General features: G+C 39.3%; 1 protein-coding gene across 1 annotated transcript in view; it reads left to right on the forward strand.

The window, feature by feature from the left end:
- Nucleotides 1-22,620, forward strand: part of sog (short gastrulation) — a 515,759-nt gene that overhangs the window by 476,274 nt on the left and 16,865 nt on the right. Inside the window, exons 4-9 of the mRNA XM_067137646.2 lie at nt 5,133-5,198; nt 7,243-7,627; nt 12,000-12,222; nt 16,296-16,481; nt 17,435-17,920; nt 20,668-20,913. Of these exons, the coding sequence (XP_066993747.1) occupies nt 5,133-5,198; nt 7,243-7,627; nt 12,000-12,222; nt 16,296-16,481; nt 17,435-17,920; nt 20,668-20,913 (1,592 nt within the window). The remainder of the gene's footprint in view (nt 1-5,132; nt 5,199-7,242; nt 7,628-11,999; nt 12,223-16,295; nt 16,482-17,434; nt 17,921-20,667; nt 20,914-22,620) is intronic.

Raw genomic sequence — 22,620 nt, forward strand, 5'->3', positions numbered from 1 at the left:
CTCAGAGAGCCATTCAGCACTTACGGCTTGACTGAGTCCACAGGTGACTTCTAAACCGGTAGAGGAATGCTTCAGTGCACTGTGAAACCTTGGCGAATACAATGGTGTAAATCTGTTGTGGGTAATACATCTTTAGCTGGATAAGGTGCAAAGAACGTAATTCCCGATTCCTATCAAAACTGTCGTCCGGTTCCATGGCTAAATGGTTAGCGTGCTGGAATTTGGTCGCAGGGGTCCCGGGTTCGATTCCCGGCAGGGTCGAAATTTTAACCATAATTGTTCAATTCCCCTGACATGTGGACTGGGTGTATGTGTTGTCTTCTTCATCATTTCATCCTCATTACGACGCGCAGGTCACCTACAGGTGTCAAATCAAAAAAGACGTGCACCTGACGAGCCGAAGTCCTCGGACACCTTCCGGCACTTAAAGCCATTCGCCATTATGGAAACTGCCAGTAGGTTTCTGTTACATGCAAGCAAGAACGACGTTAGAAAGTCGTGAATTTCCCTGCCCAACAAAAACGTACAACTAGAGCCAGCCAGGATCGAAACCTCTTTGGAACATGAAGAATGCCTGTGACTACCGAAAACCGAAGAAAACACCGGCAAGTGTTCAGGAACGAAGGAAGATAAAGAAGGAAGGAAGGAAGGAAGGAAGGAAGGAAGGAAGGAAGGAAGGAAGGAAGGAAGGAAGGGTATGACTATGACCTAAACTTCGTGATAACTGGGCTATTCTTTTTTTCTGGTGGCTTTTCGTCGCACCGACACTGATAGGTCTTACGGCGACGATGGGATTTGCCTGGTGTAAAAATGGGAAACCACGGAAGACCATCTTCAGGGCTGCCGACGGTGGGATTCGAACCCACTCTCCCGGATGCAAGCTCACAGCCGCGCGCTGCTAACCGCACGGCCAACTCGCCCGGTGGGCCTATTATTATTATTATTATTATTATTATTATTATTATTATTATTATTATTATTATTATAAAGGCCGTTTGGTAGCCATGATAGTTACGGCGTGAAGCCTATTTGGTCTGACACCGTGGTTGGCCGGTTCGAGTCCCGTTGGAGGAAAAATGTTCACTATCAGAATGTTGGCCGGCAAAGTGGGAGAGGCGGTGTTATACAATTTCTAATCACTAGATTGCGTGCCAAAAGCCTGGATTCTGTTCCTAACCTCTGCGCAGTGTTCTTATGGAGTAAGGGCACATGATGTTGTTGATGGTGATTCGTCCGTCGGATAAACCTTGAGAAGACCGTTTGGTGTTATTCGACAGGAGTAGGCTATGGGCCGACACCAGGTTTCACCCTCTCCCTACCTCATTATTATCATATTCTCACATACAGACGCGCAGGTCACCCATGAGGGCCAAATAGAAAGACATCAAGCGAGCCGAACATGTTCTCGGACACTTCTGGTACTAAAAGCTACACGCTAAATTTATTAATGAATGAACGGACGTATTTATTATTATTATTATTATTATTATTATTATTATTATTATTATTATTATTATTAAATTGGTTTTACGTCCCATTAATTACGGTTATAGTTTGTGGAGACGCCGAGGTACCAGAATTCTGCGCCACGAGATTTATTTTACATGGTGGTAAATGCACCGACACGAGGTTCGCTTATCTGAGCACTTTCAAATACCACCGGATTGGGTTCGAACCCGCCAACTTAGGCTCAGAAGGTCAGTGTTTCGACCGTCTGAGCCACTCGGCCCGGCTCTATACTGTATATTTACTGGCACATCTGACTTTGTTCCGGAGAAAATTCCGACATTCCGGTTTCTTTTGCGACCCATAGCAGTTGACGGGACTGTTTTCACCAACCTTGTTGAGTATCTAAGGAGAAATAAAGCATATAGCTGGCCGCGCTGTTGGACAACCCTTGCCTCAGCGCTTCACCGCCTCCCTCTCAATCTGTATTGTATACACTGCTCTTGCTTGTATGGCACACCAATTTTCTAAGACCCAACCTACAGTACAATACATTGTATTGTGTACCTTCTGCGGTGCTTCTACATTCGCTGGCTATGTCAAGTTCATGGCACCCGCCCAGTCATCAGTGTACAACTTCCGGTAGCTGGTCCAGATTGCCGCATCCGGATTAATTTCATTTAAGTGAATCATCATAGGCCGGAGGAATGTTGTTCCAGTTTCAAGGTCAGATTTTCATTATTTGCCATAACATATCAGAGCTCATTCAACCTGTGTTAGAAATATAAACGATCTAGCAAGATTTCATGTAGGTCCTGTGGTCCGTATCAGCGATCCGCAAACTTTACTTCATAGTGTGTCCCTCTTCCGAAACATTGTATTTCCTCCGTGAATTATTATTATTATTATTATTAATAATAATAGCGGTAATAATAATAATAATAATAATAATAATAATAATAATAATAATAATAATAATAATAATAATAATAATATAGACATAACGGAATAAAGTACTCAACAACACAACATGGACACATTCAAAGAGCTGAAATATTTCAATATCTGGGAGAATGGTTCCAGTCAAATGGACCCTATATAACACAACCTGCAAAGAGAGATCGAAGAAGATGGACATGGCTTATAAACTCATTCAACTCGTTACAACAAACGGTACAGGTTTCTTATAGAATGCTGGAGATGAACAAATGGATGGATATGATCTGATAGCAAACTTAATCTATCGTTCATCGCTGAGGAATGTTGGCAGGTGTACCAGAGGTTCCATTTCATCCCAAGTGAGTAGTCCACATACGACCAACCTGAACTGTACCCTGGTGGCAAGGGGGATTTATTACCTCGTGTGTTTGATGACACATTCGAACCCTGTCATTGGCGTGTACCAGGCAACCTTCGAGGGTCGGGGACCAGGTGGCATGTTCTTACGGCCGCCGGACAGCCTTCTTGACACCAACCCCAGTTGCAGAGTTAACGGTGAATGAAATTCGGTAAGTAAGTTGAAGGGATCGGCTGTAACATCTGAATTGGAACTGTCCCAGCATTTGCCTGAAAAATGGGAAACCATAGAAAATCCAGAACAGCCGACTGCGGGATTCGAATCCATGAGTCTCCCGAATGCAGAGTTTGGCTACATATTTGTAGGGTGTTAACAAGCACGGCCACTCCGCTCGATTCTACTACTCCCACAACTGTATTGAGCCAAGGTTCTTAAACACTACTAAAGGTTGGGCCCAACGCGAGACGACCTGCTATTGGTTAACGAAATGACGTCACAGTAGGAGCAAAGCAGCCGAGCCCAGAGAGCGCAAATCAGTAGGAATCTCATAATACCAGCAAGCATTACAATTTTTCAGAACTAATTGCAGACAAGACATAAAGATTACTGCTGTTATAAGATTGAATGAGAGTACAGCATAGTACCGGCAAGTTTTCATTATTTCTATTACGAATAAGGCGTAAATGTAACGTGACGGCACACTGACCAACGCTTGAAATTTATTAACATTTGCAAGGTTCTCTATTTAGTTTGAGGAAGTTTACGCGCTCTCAAATCTGTAATCATAAATATTTAGAGGTATGAAATGTTTGTAATATTAAATCTTGACAGCAGAACTTCCGTAATGGAACTACCGTATGTTGACATACGATACACTGACTCACTTCCGCAGGTACCGGTATCGAGTTTAAAGCTTAACACATATTATAACAGCAGCAGAAGTAAGTTCATATTCGAAACCATGCAAAGATATCCCTACTTTTTAAAGTTAAAGAATAAGAAAGAACAGGAAAAACACTTTAATTAGAACACAGTCCTACCTGTGAGATCAGATGTCGTGAAGTGGTTGCTTTTGAAGAGGAAATCCATTGTCGTGCCTTTCGCCGATGAGCTGCTATGGATTTTTCCGTCTTTTTTTTTTTTTTTTACGTCGCACCGACACAGATACGTCTTATGGCGACGATGGGATAGGAAAGGCCTAGGAAGTGGAAGGAACCATCAGATGGTTTTCCGTGGTTTCCCATTTTCACACCAGGCAAATGCCCGGGCTGTACCTTAATTAAGGCCACGGCAGCTTCCTTCCACTTCCTAGGCCTTTCCTATCCCATCGTCGCCATAAGACGTATCTGTGTCGGTGCGACGTAAAGCAAATAGAAAAAAAAAATTAAAGCGACCTAGACGTCACTAGATGTAAAGAGTGCTTGGCAGCCTGCAATAATATCTGAAACGGGTTATAGCTTTTATAGCAACAACACTTTACCGAGGAGAGGATGTTGTGTGGCGCTCAGTTACATTTTCATTCTACTTGGCATTCCGTAACATTTCTTCAGTAACCCTGCAATGTTTCATCCCGTAGCAGAGCAGAAAAAATAAAGCAGAGAATTATGGAAGTCGTGGATAACTCATGAGCATGTGTGTGTTCGTGTTGTATGATACATACACGCTTTTACATATGAATGCACGTAGTAATTGGCGGATATTACTGAAGTCACGTTACATTTTAAATCTTCCTCCAACACATAAACATGATCCTGTCCATGTGTCAGCTTTAAGTCATTGAAATGGAAATATCTCTCATAGCATGTTACTGACTCCGAAATGTGACTTGAAAATTTATTGTGAGCTCTGCAGTACCGCAGTCTCCTTGACACTGTAAATTAATTTCCGTAGTACGAAGGAAAGATGTATTTTCCTTCACTGACATTTGTGATAAGCTCGACAGCGGTGATGGACACGAAAGGATTGTTTGACATAGGGATTTACTCGTATGTTTAACGATTTAAACACATAAAGAAGTATTTTTAAGTGGACTACATATTTAATCCTGCAAGTAATCTGCACGAATTATGGCTAGATTATTTCCAGTTCTGAGGATGCAAATGGGAAGGAAAATGTGTTTCAATTGGCAATTTTGTAAACGAGAAACACGTTCGCTCTCTCACGTAAAGAGAAGACACTTTACGTACTGGTACCATAACTCATGTTAGCAGCAGACAATTTTTTCCATTCTTTTTTTAATCCGGGAGGGGAGTTTACCGTCTCCGTGCTATCCCCTATGCTAGAATGTGCTTTCCCTAAGGAGCTCAAAATATATCTTGAAATACTGAAGGATGTTACGAGTTCAACAGAGGGAGCAAAGTGATAAATAGTTTTATGTTTCGTGTTGCAGGTCCTGATCTAGTGCAGGATGTTCCTATGAATCAAACAGCCGAGGAAGAAGAGAAGAATATGAAACGTAAGTAAATCAGTTTTTTTCTTTTTCAGGTTGTAATTGCTGTCATTACTGTGACTCCATTTTTTATTCTTTCTTTGACTGCATATTTTATCTTTCAACTTTACAACTAGGTCTAGCACGACTAGAACGTTCCAAGGGTGCTACTGGCATGAAAGATGAGTGTTGAACTGGGTGCCTATAATCTGTGTCAAATGGGAAGCTGTTTCCCAACCAGATATATTTTAAACTTATTTCATACATACTTTTCAACATCTACGTTATTGGACATAGAAAAATCCACGCGAATTCATACCTCCGAGTAAGCTTGAAGGTTTCGCACACTTATTGTCGATGTCAGAAATTAATAAGAGTTGGACCAAGGGAGGTTGAACAAAGAACTTACAGGAGGAATTTGATGCAAGCAAAGAGAAGCATTGTCCGACAACTACGACTCTACCATTGTTGATCAAATTTTACAAAGCGCAAGCCCCTCGAGGACGTCTCAGTAGCTCAGACGTGAAGAATTAAGCATGCTAAGCAAGCATTTCAGTGGGCTGGGCAGGCTGATCTGTAATAGCTACTTCTGGTCCGGCGAGGAAAGCAACGGGAAACTACCTCACTCCTCGTTTCCCTAGTATGCCTCTTCAGTGATACCTAGCCTATCTATCGCAGCTGTTAATGGAGCTGTAGAGGTTCAAATCAGCCTTCGGGCTGAATACCTAACATACATACATACATACATCCATACATACATACATACACACACACGCATTCCAATTGGATACATTAATACTGATCTGCATTTAGGGCAACCGCCCAGGTGGCAGATTCCCTATCTGTTGTTTTCCTAGCCTTTTCCTAAATGATTTCAAAGAAATTTGAAATTAATTGAACATCTCCCTTGGTAAGTTATTCCAATCCCTAACTCCCCTTCCTATAAATGAATATTTGCCCCAGTTTGTCCTCTTGAATTCTAACTTTATCTTCATATTGTGCTCTTTCCTACTTTTATAAACGCCACTCAAACTTATTCGTCTACTAATGTCATTCCACGCCATCTCTCCGCTGACAGCTCGAAACATACCACTTAGTCGAGCAGCTCGTCTTCTTTCTCCCAATTCTTCCCAGCTCGAACTTTGCAACATTTTTGTTACGCTACTCTTTTGTCCGAAATCACCCAGAACAAATCGGGCTGCTTTTCTTTGAATTTTTTCCAGTTCTTGAATCAGGTAATCCTGGTGAGAGTCCCATACACTGGAACCATACTCTAGTTGAGGTCTTACCAGAGACTTATATGCCCTCGCCTTTACATCCTTACTACAACCCCTAAATACCCTCATAACCATGTGCAGAGATCTGTACGCTTTATTTACAATCCCATTTATGTGATTACCCCAATGAAGACCTTTCCTTATATTAACAACTAGCTACTTACAATGATCCCCAAAAGAAACATTCACCCCATCAATGCAGTAATTAAAACTGAGAGGTCTTTTCCTATTTGTGAAACTCACAACCTGACTTTTAACCCCGTTTATCATCATACCATTGCCTGCTGTCCATCTCACAACATTACCGAGGTCACCCTGCAGCCGCTCACAATCTTGTAAGTTATTTATTACTCTACACAGAATAACATCATCCGCAAAAAGCCTTAGCTCTGATTCCACTCCTTTACCCACATCATTTATATATATATATATATATATATAAGAAAACATAAAGGTCCAATAATACTGCCTTGAGGAATTCCCCTCTTCATTATTACAGGGTCAGATAAAGCTTCGCCTACTCTAATTCTCTGAGATCTATTTTCTAGAAATATAGCAACCCATTCAGTCACTCTTTTTTCTAGTCCAATTGCACTCATTTTTGCCAGTAGTCTCCCATGATCGACCCTATCAAATGCGTTAGACAGGTCAATCGTAATACAGTCCATTTGACCTCCTGGAATCCTACAAGTTGAGCTTCAGTGGAATAACCTTTCCTACGGGCAGTTATAAACTATATCGAGCCAATTGATTCCTTTATTGAATAATAATATACTGCCACTTTTCATTTCCAGACTTTGCTGCATTACTTACTGGTCGTACCTCCATGTTTCTTCATCGCGATGATACATCATTGCTGACGCATTCAGCGTCGCAGAACCCTCAGGACATGGTGGCTACTGGCCGATTCATCTTCCACCGCAAGAACCTTCATTACTCCTTCTACACGTCTGACAAGCGCCCTCGCCCAACAGCCATCCAGTTCGTTAATTACGAGGGCGACATTCTTCAGGAACAGACGCTAGGTCCTGTGTCCAGCGTGTATCAGAACAGCACGGGCAAGGTGTGTGGTGTGTGGCGGCGGGTCCCTCGGGAGTACCGGCGCTTGTTACGGGAGAAGAAGTTGTATGTCTCCCTGCTGTGGGGTAGTAATCAATCTCTCAGCGGTCAAGTTTCGTGGTGAGTAGATCCTTCACTTGTTGATGTAATGAAGTAACATGAGTGATAGCCTGATGTTCACTTGATTTTTGTAAGGGGCTCCCTATGTGAGGCGGTGAAAGTATGCTCGGTTCGCAAATAATAATAATAATAATAATAATAATAATAATAATAATAATAATAATAATAATAATAATAATAATAATAATGGCTTTATATCCCACTAACTACTTTACGGTTTTCGGAGACGCCGAGGTGCCGGAATTTGGTTCCGCAGGAGTTCTATTACGTGCCAGTAAATCTACCGACATGAGGCTGACGTATTTAAGCACCTTCAAATATCACCGGACTGAGCCAGGATCAGAAGGCCAGCCCCTCAACCATCTGAGCCCCTCATCCCGGCTGGCCGGAAGGACGCGGAATTTATTCCACATCAGGAGGTCAAAAAATTTAGAAACGAGATTTCCATTTCTGAAAAGGAAATGAGTAGGCTACCAAATTAATTATTGGGGACAAAAGTGGCCGGGCTTGAGCTAGTGCCGAAATTACGAATAATGCAAGCCTGTACCTTCCACTCGTCCAAGTGTCTTCAGGACCTGTACGGAGATTTTTTTTTGCAGACAATATTATTATTTTTACGCCACATTATTTACTGTTTTCGGAGACGCCGAGATGCCAGAATTTGGACCCGCAGATGATCTATTACGTGCCAGTAAATCTACCGACACGAGTCGGACGTATTTAAGCGCCTTTAAATACCACCGGACTGAGCCAGGATCGAAAGTGCGAAGTTGGGGTCAGAAGGCCAGCCCCTCAACCGTCTGAGCCCCTCAGCCCGGCTGCCCAGGAGGACGCGGATTGTGAATATACCGCCACGAAGCTGACATACATTTGAACATCTTCAAATGCCACCGAACTGAACCGGGATCGAACCGACACCGTGGACTAAGAAAGCCAATTATTATTATTATTATTATTATTCTCAGTTTTACGGCTGGATGCCTTTCCTTTTTTTTTTTGCTAGGGGCTTTACGTCGCACCGACACAGATAGGTCTTATGGCGACGATGGGATAGGAAAGGCCTAGGAGTTGGAAGGAAGCGGCCGTGGCCTTAATTAAGGGACAGTCCCAGCATTTGCCTGGTGTGAAAATGGGAAACCACGGAAAACCATCTTCAGGGCTGCCGATAGTGGGATTCGAACCTACTATCTCCCGGATGCAAGCTCACAGCCGCGCGCCTCTACGCGCACGGCCAACTCGCCCGGTAATGATGCCTTTCCTGATGCCAAACCTATGTGTAGGGATGTATTCACCACTGTATATTTTTGTGGTGGTTTGTAGTGTGATGTGTTGTATGGAGATGAAGATGTGTAATAAGATGAACACAAACACCCAGCCTCCAAACTAGAAAAAATTACCAAACACGGTTAAAAGCCATAACCCGCCTGGTAGAAGAGAAATCTTCCCCAAGTAAATTTACAATTGACTGCCGAATATCTCAGCCGGCCAGATTATTATTATTATTATTACAATTTACTTTATGTCGCACTGACACCGATAGGTCTTATGGCAATAAAAGGGCTAGGAGTGGGAAGGAAGCAGCCGAAGCCTTAATTAAGGTACAGTCCTGGTGAGAAAATAGGAAACCACAGAAAACCACCTTCAGGGCTGCTGACAGTGGGATTCGAACCCACTATCTCCAGGAAGCAAGCTGACAGATGCACATCCCTAACTGCATGGCCAACTTGCCCGGTCCAGATGATGATGATGATGATGATGATGATGATTATTATTATTATTATTATTATTATTATTATTATTATTATTATTATTATTATTATTATTATTTGAGTCAGTCAAGAGTTATATAGAATTTTGTTATGCACTTCAGTATTCTTCTGTACTTAATGATCTCGCTAGCTAGTTTGACTATATTCTTCCAGCATGTTTGTGGAGAAAATATTACTGACAAACAAGGAATCCAAGAAATTTCAATAAATACATCACATATGAATTCAGTTATTCAATTTTGAACACTTGTAAAACACCCCACGAAGAGTCAAATACTGACGCACATACATCTTATTAAGGATCTTGGCCTGTCCAAGTAGATGGCCTGTAGATGTTGAAATGTTATGTGGTCAGTGTGAGAACTTCCTCAGCTGTAACCTTTGGTTTTCTTGATCGTATTTGCTGTCTCTCATATCACACAGCTCAGTTAAACTCAGATGGCTGAATGAAGCGGTGAACCCTGTGCCAGCCTTCAGTCCAAGATTAAAATCCATGAACTATCCAGGAATTAAACCCTGGACCTCCTGGTAAAAGGCCATAACACTATCTCAGCACCTTGGGGACGATACTCGTTAGTAACCATTTGAGAAGCAAGTTTAATTAAACACTTGTATTACACAGTCTTGTTACTTTGCGTTTCCTCCTCCAAAATCCGTAGATAGAGAAATTACAAAAGAATTAAATACTCTGACTTTAACGTGAAAGTGAAAAATTGCTGCATATCGATTTGGTTTATTTTTAAAAAAAGAAATGTGTTAATAATATTGGTGTTTTACTTTTTATTAGATTCACATCTACAAATAAATATTTCCTAATTCTCACATCTTGCTTTTATCATTACAGTAATACAAGAAATTGTGCTTTTTGGACCAAAAAAATAAAAAATTCTTCCTGTGACCCACTTGTATGTTCAGTTTGATGTAACAATAGGTGCATATCACCAGTAATACTTGTAATACAAGAAACTGTGCTTTTTGGACCAAAAAATAAAAAATTCTTCCTCTGACCCACTTGTATGTTCAGTTTGATGTAACAATAGGTGCATATCACCAGTAATACTTCATCACCAATGAGCATAAATTCAAATTCGGGATCAAATCCATCATATTATGCATTCCTTTAATTCAGCTGCAAGGTATCACATTTTTGACAAGATTCATCAGTTGAGACATTTTTCATACAACTACTAGACCAGATTAAACTCATGCTATAGTTCCAGACATAGCATTCTTTTCATGCAATAGTTGTAGACATAGCATTCTTTTCATGTAATATGAACTCTGTACACTATAAGCTGAGGAATATGTATTCTCTTAACTTTTCGTCTCGAATGCTAGACTTCAGACCCTTCCTTTAGTGACATTGCAATTTCTATAAATAACCAATAGCAGCAATTAGGTGGGTGAAGGGGGTGAGTTACCCCCCCCCCCCCCATCCCCGCACTTTGTGGAGAAAACGTTATATTTTTATTCAGTTTTAACTGGCTGAAACTAGGGATTATTTTAAAAGAAGCAATTTGTACAAGCCCTGTTGTCTTATCAGATAATTCTTCCCTTTATTTTCTTTAATTGTTAGCAAAATTATTAGCAGAAATACACACAAAATGTCAATCATCACGGCTAACCAAATTTTATAGCACAGCAGGAAGTAGTGGAGACTTTGCATGTAATGTGAGGAAGGTAGCAGGGGTGTATTTTTTTGTCAAGGTCGTGGACACTGAGGTACGATTCACATGCTTATCACGCGCATTCATCAGTCTGGCAGTCTCTTTAGTGTCTGATAGTTTCTGAGTGACCGGGCGAATTGGCCGTGCGGTTAGGGGCGCGTGGCTGTGAGCTTGCATCCGGCAGTGAGTGAGTTCGAGCCGCACCATCGGCAGCTTTGAAGATGATTTTCTGTGGTTTCCCATTTCCACACCAGGCAAATGCTGGGTCTGTACCTTAATTGAGGCCAAGGCTGCTTCCTTCCCAATCCTAAGTCTTTTCTATCCCATCATCGTCACAAGACCTATCTGTGTCGGTGCGATGTAAAATAAATTGTAAAAAAAATTCTTAGAGCGTAGTCTAATACTAAATGATTTTTAATTGTATAATCACACCGTACTTCTATTTAATTTAGTACATGTGTAATATTGTTCCTTTGGTGAAAGTTTTATTGTATAGTATAGAATCAAAATCTCAAAAAAAAAAACTATTATTACCACACTTAAGTTGGTAGACTGTCAATCTTTACCTCTGTCAAAACTCACTCAGAGAGCATAAAAAACTTACTACTTTGCACCATCTTTCATTTTTCAGTTTCGATGTATACACCCCCCTCCCTACCTGCACCATTATATCCCATAAACATGGGTACTTTTTGTTACCTGTACAATTTTTTACCTCCCACCCACTTCTAATTCCCAGTCACCACAACTGTAAATAACTTAGTATAATACTAATATTAGAATAACATGTAATGAACTGAATAGTAATAGATATCAGTGAAATATAAAATGGGACCACAGTTTTGAGTTACTAGTCAATTTAAAATAAAATGTAATTTGAATCTGATATACCGATTTGGTATTCATATTTAAGAGATTTTTTTTTTTAATTTCTAGGTACCATACTTTGAACACGGAACTGTTCTCAGCTCTACTGGAAGCTGAATCTGACAGTATGAAAGGAACTGGCGGCACTGCTATCGTATCTGTACATTCATCCCTTCATTCCATTCACATCAGTCTGATATTCAATGGTGTCTTCCTACCGGATGAAGTTTCTAATGTACCTTTAATAGTACGCTTGGAATCAGTTCAATATCATGAACTTGTGATGGAGGAGGTAAAGTACCCTTGGAATAATATGTTAGTTGTATGTCTCAGTGAAAGGACCTAGCATGGTTCAGTTTTGATCTCTCTTAAGTGTTTCTCATAGACATTTATTCAGTTTACCTTCCTAAGAGCAGTAAGATGATTTCCTATAAGAAATCCTTTCCTATTAGGGCAATATTAAGTTGACTGGTCATCTGGTTGACCCATCAAACAAGAGATGAATGTTGCAAAATTTTATCATCAACCCAGCTACAAAATAGAAGCTCTACCATTAAGAAATGTTTGTTGTAATGTTTAATGATATGAGACATCTTAGTTGTTGGTAGTGAGTGGAAAGAACATTAACTAGACAAAAGATAAGAGATGTCATTAACAACATAGGGAAATAGGGGTGGCATTAAAACCCTTCTAAAGCACCTAAATTTCCTTAGCCAACTAACCTAACCAGATGAAGAGAGAGCCAGGCTCAAATTTTCTCTCAGATAACTGCTATCCCAGGAGAGTTTACTACCTACTCTCACACAGGTCATTTAATCCTTTCTGTTGTTTAATGTTTCAGTAAACCTATAGAACAGCAGCAAGTGACAGACTGCATTTCATACTTTCTCTTTGTTTGGCAACACATAATGCATTAACCTATTAAAATAATAGTCAGAGAGACGGAAGAGGAAATAAAGTTTCCAGAAACGTAGAGCACACCCACTTGTGACAAATTGTCTGCGTGATGAAAAAGTCTGCTGCAGAACCTAGTCACCAGCTGTAATCAGTGCGGATGTTGGCAAAGAAGCATTATCTTGCTGGATTTCTTCTACAGTGCCAGCTCTACAGTCTGAGGACAGCAAGCCTACATTCTACTAGAGGTCTCAGGTTAGAATCCCGGCTAGGCCAGCAGTTTTTACCTGGACCAGAAATCTGGTCTGAGGTCCACTCAGCGTACATGAAAGCAATTGAGGAGCTATCTGTCTGTGAGATAGCGGCCCTAGGCTAGAAAGCCGAGAATAATGGCTAGGAGGATTCATTGCACTTGACCACATGTCACCTCGTAATCTGCAGGCCTTCAGGCTGAATAGAGGTTGCTTAGTAGGCAAGTCCCATCAAGACTATAGCGCCATGAGTTTCTTTTTGTTTGTTTATGCTTCTGCTGTAGGAGCAGGGTGACCAAATGTCCTGCTTTTACAGGATACTCCTTCTTTTTTTGCCCCGTATCCTGCAGTATGCATAAACAATCTAATATCTTTAAAATACTCTGCTTTACTTCTAAAAGTCTCGTGAAATATAATTCTTAATTTACTCTTGTCCGTTTTCATTGAAATTAAATAAAGATTGTATCAACATGCAGCCTGAGTTCTAACTAGTTTTATTTTTTATTTTCCATGGTGAAGGTGAAATATTTCCAGTTTCTATTACGATCACCAATTAGCAAGCCAGACAAGAGATAAGTATAAATCTGATGTGATTTTAGAGCAATCATGACCACAGGTATGCTAAAAATTAATCATTTCTGATTATGTTGATCACGAAGTGTAATCTAAATTACAAATGTTCTGAATTCTACGACTTCCTTCTCTGGCAGTGACAGTTTATGAAAACAATATCTTCAAGTCAGAAATTTGAATAATTGGTTCACTGATTGTTGAAGAATAATAATTCTTTCTTAATCTGCTTACCCTCCAGGGTTGGTTTTTCCCTTGGACTCAGTGAGGGATCCCACCTCTACCACCTCAAGGGCAGTGTCCTGGAGCATGAGACATTGGGTCGGGGGATACAACTAGGGAGGATGACCTGTACCTCGCTATGGTGAATAGGGGCCTTGGTGAGGGATGGGAAGATTGGAAGGTATAGACAAGGAAGAGGGAAGGAAGCAGCTATGGCCTTAATTACCATCCCGGCATTTACCACTTCCAGGATGGGTATCAAACCCACCTCTACTCAGTTGACCTCCCGAGGCTGAGTGAACCCCATTCCAGCCCTTTCATGGCAGAGCCGGGAATCGAACCCGGGCCTCCGGGGGTGGCAGCTAATCACACTAACCACTGCACCACAGAGGCGGACGAAGAATAATCATGCTGTATTTTATTTTTGTAGTGTCACTGAATGAGAATTAGGGGTAAGGGTGTTTTCTGACCAAAGGCAGGTCCGAACCTCCACAGAGGTGTGCCTGAGCCGGAGTTTATGTACGGTAGGGTGGCCAGTTCCTTTCCGCTCCTCCATTCCCTTACTCTCCACCAACAGCGTGTGGCAACCCATCCAAATCTTGACCACGCCCAATGTTGCTTAACTTCGGCGATCTCACGGGAACCGGTGTTTCAACACGGCTACGGCCGTTGGAAACGAAAATTATGAACATTTATAATATATATACCAATTTTTGAATTTATATATTAAAAAATTATGCCGTTTATTATTATTAATAGTAGTTAGGCTTACATTACTTTTTTTTTACATACTGCATTTCTAAATTTACCTTGTGTTAATGTTGATTATTACATTACATAACATTTAATGTACATATTACAAAATGGTACATAATACATTTCACTTAACCACTTTCAGGTAGGCCTATAGATAGATCCTGCTTTCTGTGTCTGAAACTCTAGTCGTCCTAAGTACGAGGCCTGGCAAGATGTACTGTAAATTTCTGATGTATTTGATGTAGCTTCTGCTTGTATTTAAATGGTTGTTTTCCATGATACACTTGTAAAGCAAATTAGTAATGATGAGAATATGCTTTTCTAATGATATGTTCAAATTCTTAATTATTTCTATTGGTTTATTTGTTTAAAATGCTGTGTTTATTGCAAATCAAACTACAATATGCCTCTGTTTCATTGCACATCACTGGTTGCTGGCATCATTTGAAGCTCTTAAATAAATTTGATATTTTTTAATTTTCAAAATTGCCTTCCAGCAAAGAAATCAGTACATACATTGGCAGAAATCTTATATAACAGCTACTGTATAACAAATCATAATCAAATATTGGGATTGAGATGGTGGTTTATAATTTGGTAAAATTTCTTCAACATCATCACTATAATATCAACTCTAAGACAGAATGGTACAGTGTACTGCATATTAGATCAAATATTTCAAATTTATTATTATTATTATTATTATTATTATTATTATTATTATTATTATTAACAAATACATCACAATTGGGAAATATCCTAGTGGCAATGGTCACTTAGAATAGTGTGATAATAAGGTAAAGTTAAAACATAATTACCCAACAACAACAACAAAAGTACAACAAGCAAATCCAATTTATGAAAATATTACAAGAAATATTACTAGTTTAACATTCTTAAGTATATTATCCAGTGCTTAACATTATAGCTTACAATACTATAGGTTGAGCTTAACATTACAAGTGATAATAAAGTAGACTAAAGTTAAAACCTAACTACCCAAACACCACTACAACAACTAGAGTGCAACAAGCAATTCCATGGAAAGAAAATACGACAAGAATACTACTAGTTTAACATTCTAAATCCAGCACCATCATATACAATTTCACACACAACTTAAGTATTTCCAATGCTTAACACAACGGCTTACAATATTATAGGTTCAGCTTACTACTAGCTTAGCATTACAAGTGTTTAGTTGAAACATAACTACACAATAACAACAACAACAACAACAATAACAAAAACTGTTCATGATTGCTATTTATTCCACATACTGGCTTTGTTACGAAGTTCTGAATAGAACCTGGGTTTTTAACTACTAATAGGTTGGCAAGTAGCAAGTGGAATCCAGTCCACTCTACAGTTTCATAGGTGATTTGCATGAATTTTAGAAGTTCTGATAGGCTATATCCATAATGCTTATACAAATCTGACTGCAGAACTGTTCTCCGGACTAAGGAACACTTGCTACTCACTTAAATAAGTTCCTTCTAACCTACTGGGGCATAAAAATCCAGTCTCTCCTCGTGAAGTATTCCCGTATTCCCATTTTACAGCCCTTCATGTTTCTGGAATGTTTGTAATGTATAAAGCATTTATTTATCAATAAGAAGTAGTCCTTATTCATGTTAGAGGTCATAACAAAAGCTGTTTCCATGTGTTACAGTTGGTACATGTCACCAAACCATCACACGAGTTGAACGTGGTTGAAGTGCGCAGTGTGGTTTCTGCTAGCCATCTGGAGTTGATGACCCGTGGTAAACTCATCTTGTCCCTTAAGAGCAAGAGCAATCCAGAAACCCTCCATCTCAAGGGCCGCATTATTACAAGAGTACAGTGTGAATTGTTCCAGGTGAGTGCAGCTATATTGTTATAATGAATGAAAGTTACATATTTCAACAGAATGGCATCTGTCGTCTGGTTATGCACAGAAATTGAATAATACATGAGGTTCATTTTCTGTAAAAATTTTAGTATATTTATTACTGAATTTGACATGATCATGAAGAATATTCAGTGCAGATGTAGCAATTACTTTCTTAATCATCTGCCCTTCAATTTATACCATCCTCTGTTCAAATGTTTAGGAAAAGTATATAGTTTTGTTTCTGTTTTTCCTTTAACTGCAAAATAGACTGAGCCCTCTGAGAGTTTTCTTTTTGAGTAGGTGCAATAATTTTGTTTCATAATCTTCATAGTGTGCTTCCCTCCCAATCCTCCTCTTAGCCCTATACATGCATAATTTAAAACACAGTAGATAGTTGAAAAACTCCTTTTATTCTTTCTACAGTACTGACAAGAATTTTTTGAAGTATGATACAAAGTTTGCTCACAGTCACTGCGATAGGATCCTAGAAAATACCCAGCTCATCTTCTAAATTGCTGATTATTTTCATGATGGTTTACCTATACAGGCATACTTTTCACCTGCAAGGGACCTTTTCTGTTGTCAATATCCAGTTTTTTTTCTTTTTCATTCCCCTTTGCCTTCTCCCAACTAACAGCACGCTGTCACTTATCAATGTACTGATTACATCCAATGTCGCTCTACTTTGACTGGGATCTAGTGTTTAAATGTAGCAACACCATTGGCCTATTTAACATGCCATACAGTATTGTATTTATTTTTTGTTTAGTATAGATTTTCTCAATTTCCCTTCCTTATAGGTTGTTTAGTATTAGAATAATACATGAACATCACCATCTATTTTCTGTCACTGTACTCTTCAAAATATATTTTGAACAATTTAATTTTTGAAAGCAAATAATATTATTTCTACAAATGATTTTTTCTCTTATTTTCAGACAATATTGTCTCCTTCAGTACCAGATAATCAGGATGATTCTCGTGAAATTGCGCTGCACACAACAACTGCATCAGGGATGGCCTGGATGTTTTTAAATCACGAAGGCTCTCTGGTGTATAACGTACAAGTAGATGAACTTGAGAAGCAGGCAGTGTCCATGCTGACTCTGGAATCAGGTCGTGGTCGACGTAGAGTTGAATATGAAGATTTCACTCCTAGCCTCCATGCTGGAAAAGCAAGTGGAATTGTTGATATGCTAAGTCCACAAGAATTAGAACAGTTATATGATGGGGAACTAGCTCTAAATGTAGCCACTTTAAATGCATCCAGTCTCATTAGAGGAAAACTGGTGTCAAAATTGGTAGCTGAGCCCAGAGATTCACCAGCCCCAGTGTTACTGAAGAGGCAAAACATCAAAAAGCCAGCATCTCTTGTCGGTTTGGGTTGGCTTGCAGTTGATCTTGAATGCATCTTGCACTATGAGGTATGTAAGTCATTATGTTAGTAGTTAAATCATACACTGTCAGCTTACAACCATTATTATACTCAGTTATAATATTAACATTTTTACAAAAGTTTTATGAAGTTTATGAATTTTACACATGTTAGTTTTATAAACATGCCTCATCAAGAACCCAGTTTCACTAGGTGATGATCCAGAATGATATTAATATTTAATCTATTTCAATATTATTTTTATTTTACACATTGCTTTTTTTATGGCTGGTAAATTTGTTCTCCCTTTGAGAATATAAATATGAAAACTCTTCTTTATGGGCTCATTTTAATCCAGGAATAGGACATACTGGGAATTATTGATGAACAAGGGAAATGCAAGTGTTTTAATGACTATTACATATGATTTGCAATCGTTTTATAATCCCGACAGCTCAAGAATTAGTGAACACAAAGTGTTTTTGTCATAAATAAATGAAATAGAAAGAAATGTTCTAAAAATAGGAATATTAGGCAGTACCGTATGGATGAGAAGACAGGCCTGGAGGAGATTTTAAAATGGAAAATGGTAAATAAAAAATGAAAACAGTCTGAGGGATGGATTTAAAGCAATTATTGAGGAACATGAAAGCAGGTATATACCTTTGAAGATGGTAAGGAATGGTGAAGACACACTACAGTATAAAAGAGAAATAATTTTTTTTTTTTGCTATTTGTTTAATGTCGCATTGACACAGATAGGTCTTATGGCGACGAAGGGATAGGAAAGGCCTAGGAGTGGGAAGGAAGCGGCCGTTGTCTTAATTAAGGTACAGCCTCAACATTTGCCTGGTGTGAAAATGGGAAACCACGGAAAACCATTTTCAGGGCTGCCGACAGCGAGGTTCGAACCCACTAACTCCCGGATGCAAGCTCACAGCCGCGCGCCGCTAACCACATGACCAACTCGCCCAATCAGAGAAATACTGAGGCTAAGAAAGAGGTGCAGGTTGGAAATGAATAGAGTTAGGAATGGTTGTGGAAGTAAGGAGAAATTGACAGAACTGTTAGAAAATTGAATCTAGCAAAGAAGTCAGCTAAGGATACAATGATGGCAAGCATAATACAGTAGGTAGTCATACAAATTTTAGTGAAAAATAGAGGATATAAATAAATACTTTAAGGCAGAAACAAGTTCTAAGAAGGACATTTGAGGAGTCATTAACGAACAAGGGGAATGTGTATGGGAGAATTTATACAAGGCAGAAATGTTCAGTCACCGGTACGGTACGTTAAAATTTGTTGGATATAAGGATAATGTCTAAGTGGAGCAGGTAGTACTGAAATTTACCTATGTTAAAAAGATATTTACAATAAGATACAAAAGTTGAAAATTTGAAAAGCAACTGGAATTGGTAAGATTTCTGGGGATATGCTGAAGGCAGTGGATTGGGATATACTGTAGTGGTGTATCTGAAATCTTTATTTGCTTATTGCTTGCATAAAGAAGCTATACCAAATGAATGGAGAGTTGTTCTAGTAGGTCCAGTGTACAAGAGAAAGACTGATAAACATAAAGCCGGCCAGTCAGTTTGACATGTGTTGCGTGTAAGCTCTGGGAAGGCATTATTTCTAATTACATTAGGCACATTTGCAAAACTACTAACTGGTTTGATAAAAGGCAGTTCAGGTTTAGGAAAAGTTATTCCACTGAGGCTCAACTTGTGGCATTCGAGCAAGTTATAGCAGATATTTTAGGTTCAGGAGGCGGCATGGATTGTATCACTATAAACCCTCTCCAACATTTTTGATAGGGTAGATCGTGAAGGTAGTAAGGTAGTGTAAGGTAGTGTTTTTAATGTCTACTGCATGATTTGCAATTGTTTGACAATCATGTCATCTCAAGAATTTTAGTCATTTTTACCATTTTTTCATGAATTCTTACGTATTGCTCCATTTTTGCAAAGTTCTATATAATTCACCATTTGTTTTGCAATCTTGGACAAATTTTGAGTTTTCCTACAAAAACCGCAATACATCACAGGATATCATACTCCAGTCAACTGGGTAGAAACAATTGATACTCCAGTTTCCCAGATATGGTGTACAAACGTTTGCCATCTCCTCTTGTCTTCATACATCTTCTGTTCCAGGACATCGCCAGATGCAAACTTGACTTTGGCCATAACGATGTCCATGACTGAACTGTGGCGTGAAAGCTCTTCATTCGGACCGACCAATAGAGTAGCCTTCAGCTTACCAGTGGCCACTTGTTTTTCCACAGATGTCCTCTACTTCCTTTACAAGGGTTTCCTTAAAAATGGACCATTCTTCTTAACCCCCTCCAAACTCATTTTTGGGTAATTTTGTTGTTATTACTGCTCAATAATTCATTTTCTTCTCTGAGTTTGTCAACAAACAGGAGTTGATTTTTGGCATTTTCTTGCACTTGGCTTTGGGAACATAGACATGTTTTGGTCAGTTACTAATAGCCGACTGTTGCTATCTACACACTCATTGGGTGTGACTTTAATATCACCAGTGTACCGGTGATATAGTCTATTACAATCTTGAGCTTTCCATTCCAACTGTATTTCATTATTTTATGACTATCCCTCTTCTGGTACCACGCGTTCTGTATGCTTAAGTTGTTTTGCTTGCAGGAATCAATCAAGTATCTCCTTCAGAGTTTCTGTTCCCAAATAACCTAATTCTCAGATACTTTATCATGTGAAACAATTGTATGCCTATAGATTAATGATGTGACTGTTCATTAATATTCAAAGTTGGCTTCAGGTAGTGCTGTCTGGTCTGAACCATGAAGATCGCAGCCTGCAACTTAACTTGGAGATTGTTCCTATCCTCGCTGAAGGAGCACCAAAAACAGTAAAAATTCTGGAGAGATTTCGAGGTAGCAGTCTGGAAGGCTATGTGATGGGTGTATCACAAAATGATTTGTCCATGATTGAGTCTGGAGTGGTCTCTCTTGATGTGAGAGATACTATCACTGGGCAAAGCCTGCTCAAGGGAAGAGTAAAACAGGTCAGTTTATTTCTTTTCTTTTTTGGCAAGTAAATTTACTTCTTCTTTTCCCTGTCATTTTTTAAAGAACCTTCTTTGCTTAGGCTTGTCTACATTTTGTATCTTCATTACTTCTGCCATCATAACAAATATTCATCTACATTTTAGCCATGTACATCATATATAAGTACCATTATGGAAAGAAATGTGCTATTTATGATGAGATTGTTGTTTTAATATCTTCAAATTATAATCAAAGAATTACAAAAAACAGTGGAAGGGTGATACCCAGACAAGAATGTAAAAGATACACAACTGATAGATTAGAATATGATAGACTAAATGAGTTGGCTGTGCTGTATGGGCTGTGTATCTGTGAACTAGCTTTTGAGAGATGGCGAGTTTGGTCCCTGAAGGTGGTATTTCATGATTTCCCATTTTCACACCTGGTAATTGCTGGCAAAACCTTAATTGAGGATACTATAATTTCCTTCATAATCCTATCCCCTTCCTGCCCCATTACTGCCAAACACAGCCTGAGGTATGTTAAATTACTAGAAGAAACAAGTATGACAGAATAGACCTACTGGAAACATTCACATTGTTCATAAGTTGATACTTAAAAGCATGGTTTCTAACCAGTCATAGTATAGAAATGTTTTTACATTAAATTTTCAACAGCTGGAGAAGAAGAAAACCCTGTGTGAGGTAATACTGTAGACTAGCATAGTTTATGGAAGGAATGGGTAGAATATTGTAAGCAGAGGAGGTAGAGTTTTGAAATATGTAAGGATGAATGATGAGTGAGTATGTAGCATTTCTTGTCAGCTCTCTTCATCTCATACCACCCAAGTCCTTGCACAGGGTATTTTCACCGATATTAATGTCTGGTAGACATGTCAGCCACGTCATCAGCATAGGCCAACTTGGGATATGAGGAGTTGAGTGAACTTCCAAAACTTCCCGAACTGAAGATCACAACCAAGCATGAGCAAGACAGAATCAGCACACTTCCAGCTCAACAGCAAGATGGCACAGGTACAGCTAAGAGTGCATCCAAATTATCTTGGTGTGACCGTTGATCGAACACTTTCCTATTAAAACACCTGGAATGCTTTGACTTCAAGTTAAAAACATGTAACAGTATTCTCCATAAATTGTGTGGTACTTCACGAGCTGCCTCAACACCTACCTTATGATGGTCAGCCTTTGGACTCGTATACTCTTCAGTATGGTTGAACAGCACGTATACAAAGAAAGTGGACACTCAGCTCAATAACTCCGTGTGGACAATATAGTGATTTTCTCTCATCGGTTGGATGGCAGGTGCACCCAGCTTATCTGTCTCCCATTGTCTCATCACCCTCCCGCTCCATGACATATCAACAAGGACAGCACTTCGCTCACTTTATCCATGCATGACATGAGATAACAGTTTAAATTAAGAAAATAAGAATTAAGAAAATAAGCTTGTACCTTTTGACAGGAGATGTTGGAAATGTTCTCATCCTGTATCCACACATTTCTGGCATCGTTTTAGGAACTTTGATTCACACGCATAAGTGAGTCTTCCATAATTGAGGCTATTTCTTTCCAGATATGTTCTTTCATTTTGTCCAGCGTGTGAGAGTTTCTTGCATACACTTTGTTTTTTAAGCTTCTCCATAAATACAAGTCACAAACAGTTAAATCTGGGAACCATGATGGCCATAAGTCCATTCTAATAGC

Source organism: Anabrus simplex, chromosome 1 (genome assembly GCF_040414725.1).
Source record: "Anabrus simplex isolate iqAnaSimp1 chromosome 1, ASM4041472v1, whole genome shotgun sequence".
NCBI lineage: Eukaryota > Metazoa > Arthropoda > Insecta > Orthoptera > Tettigoniidae > Anabrus > Anabrus simplex.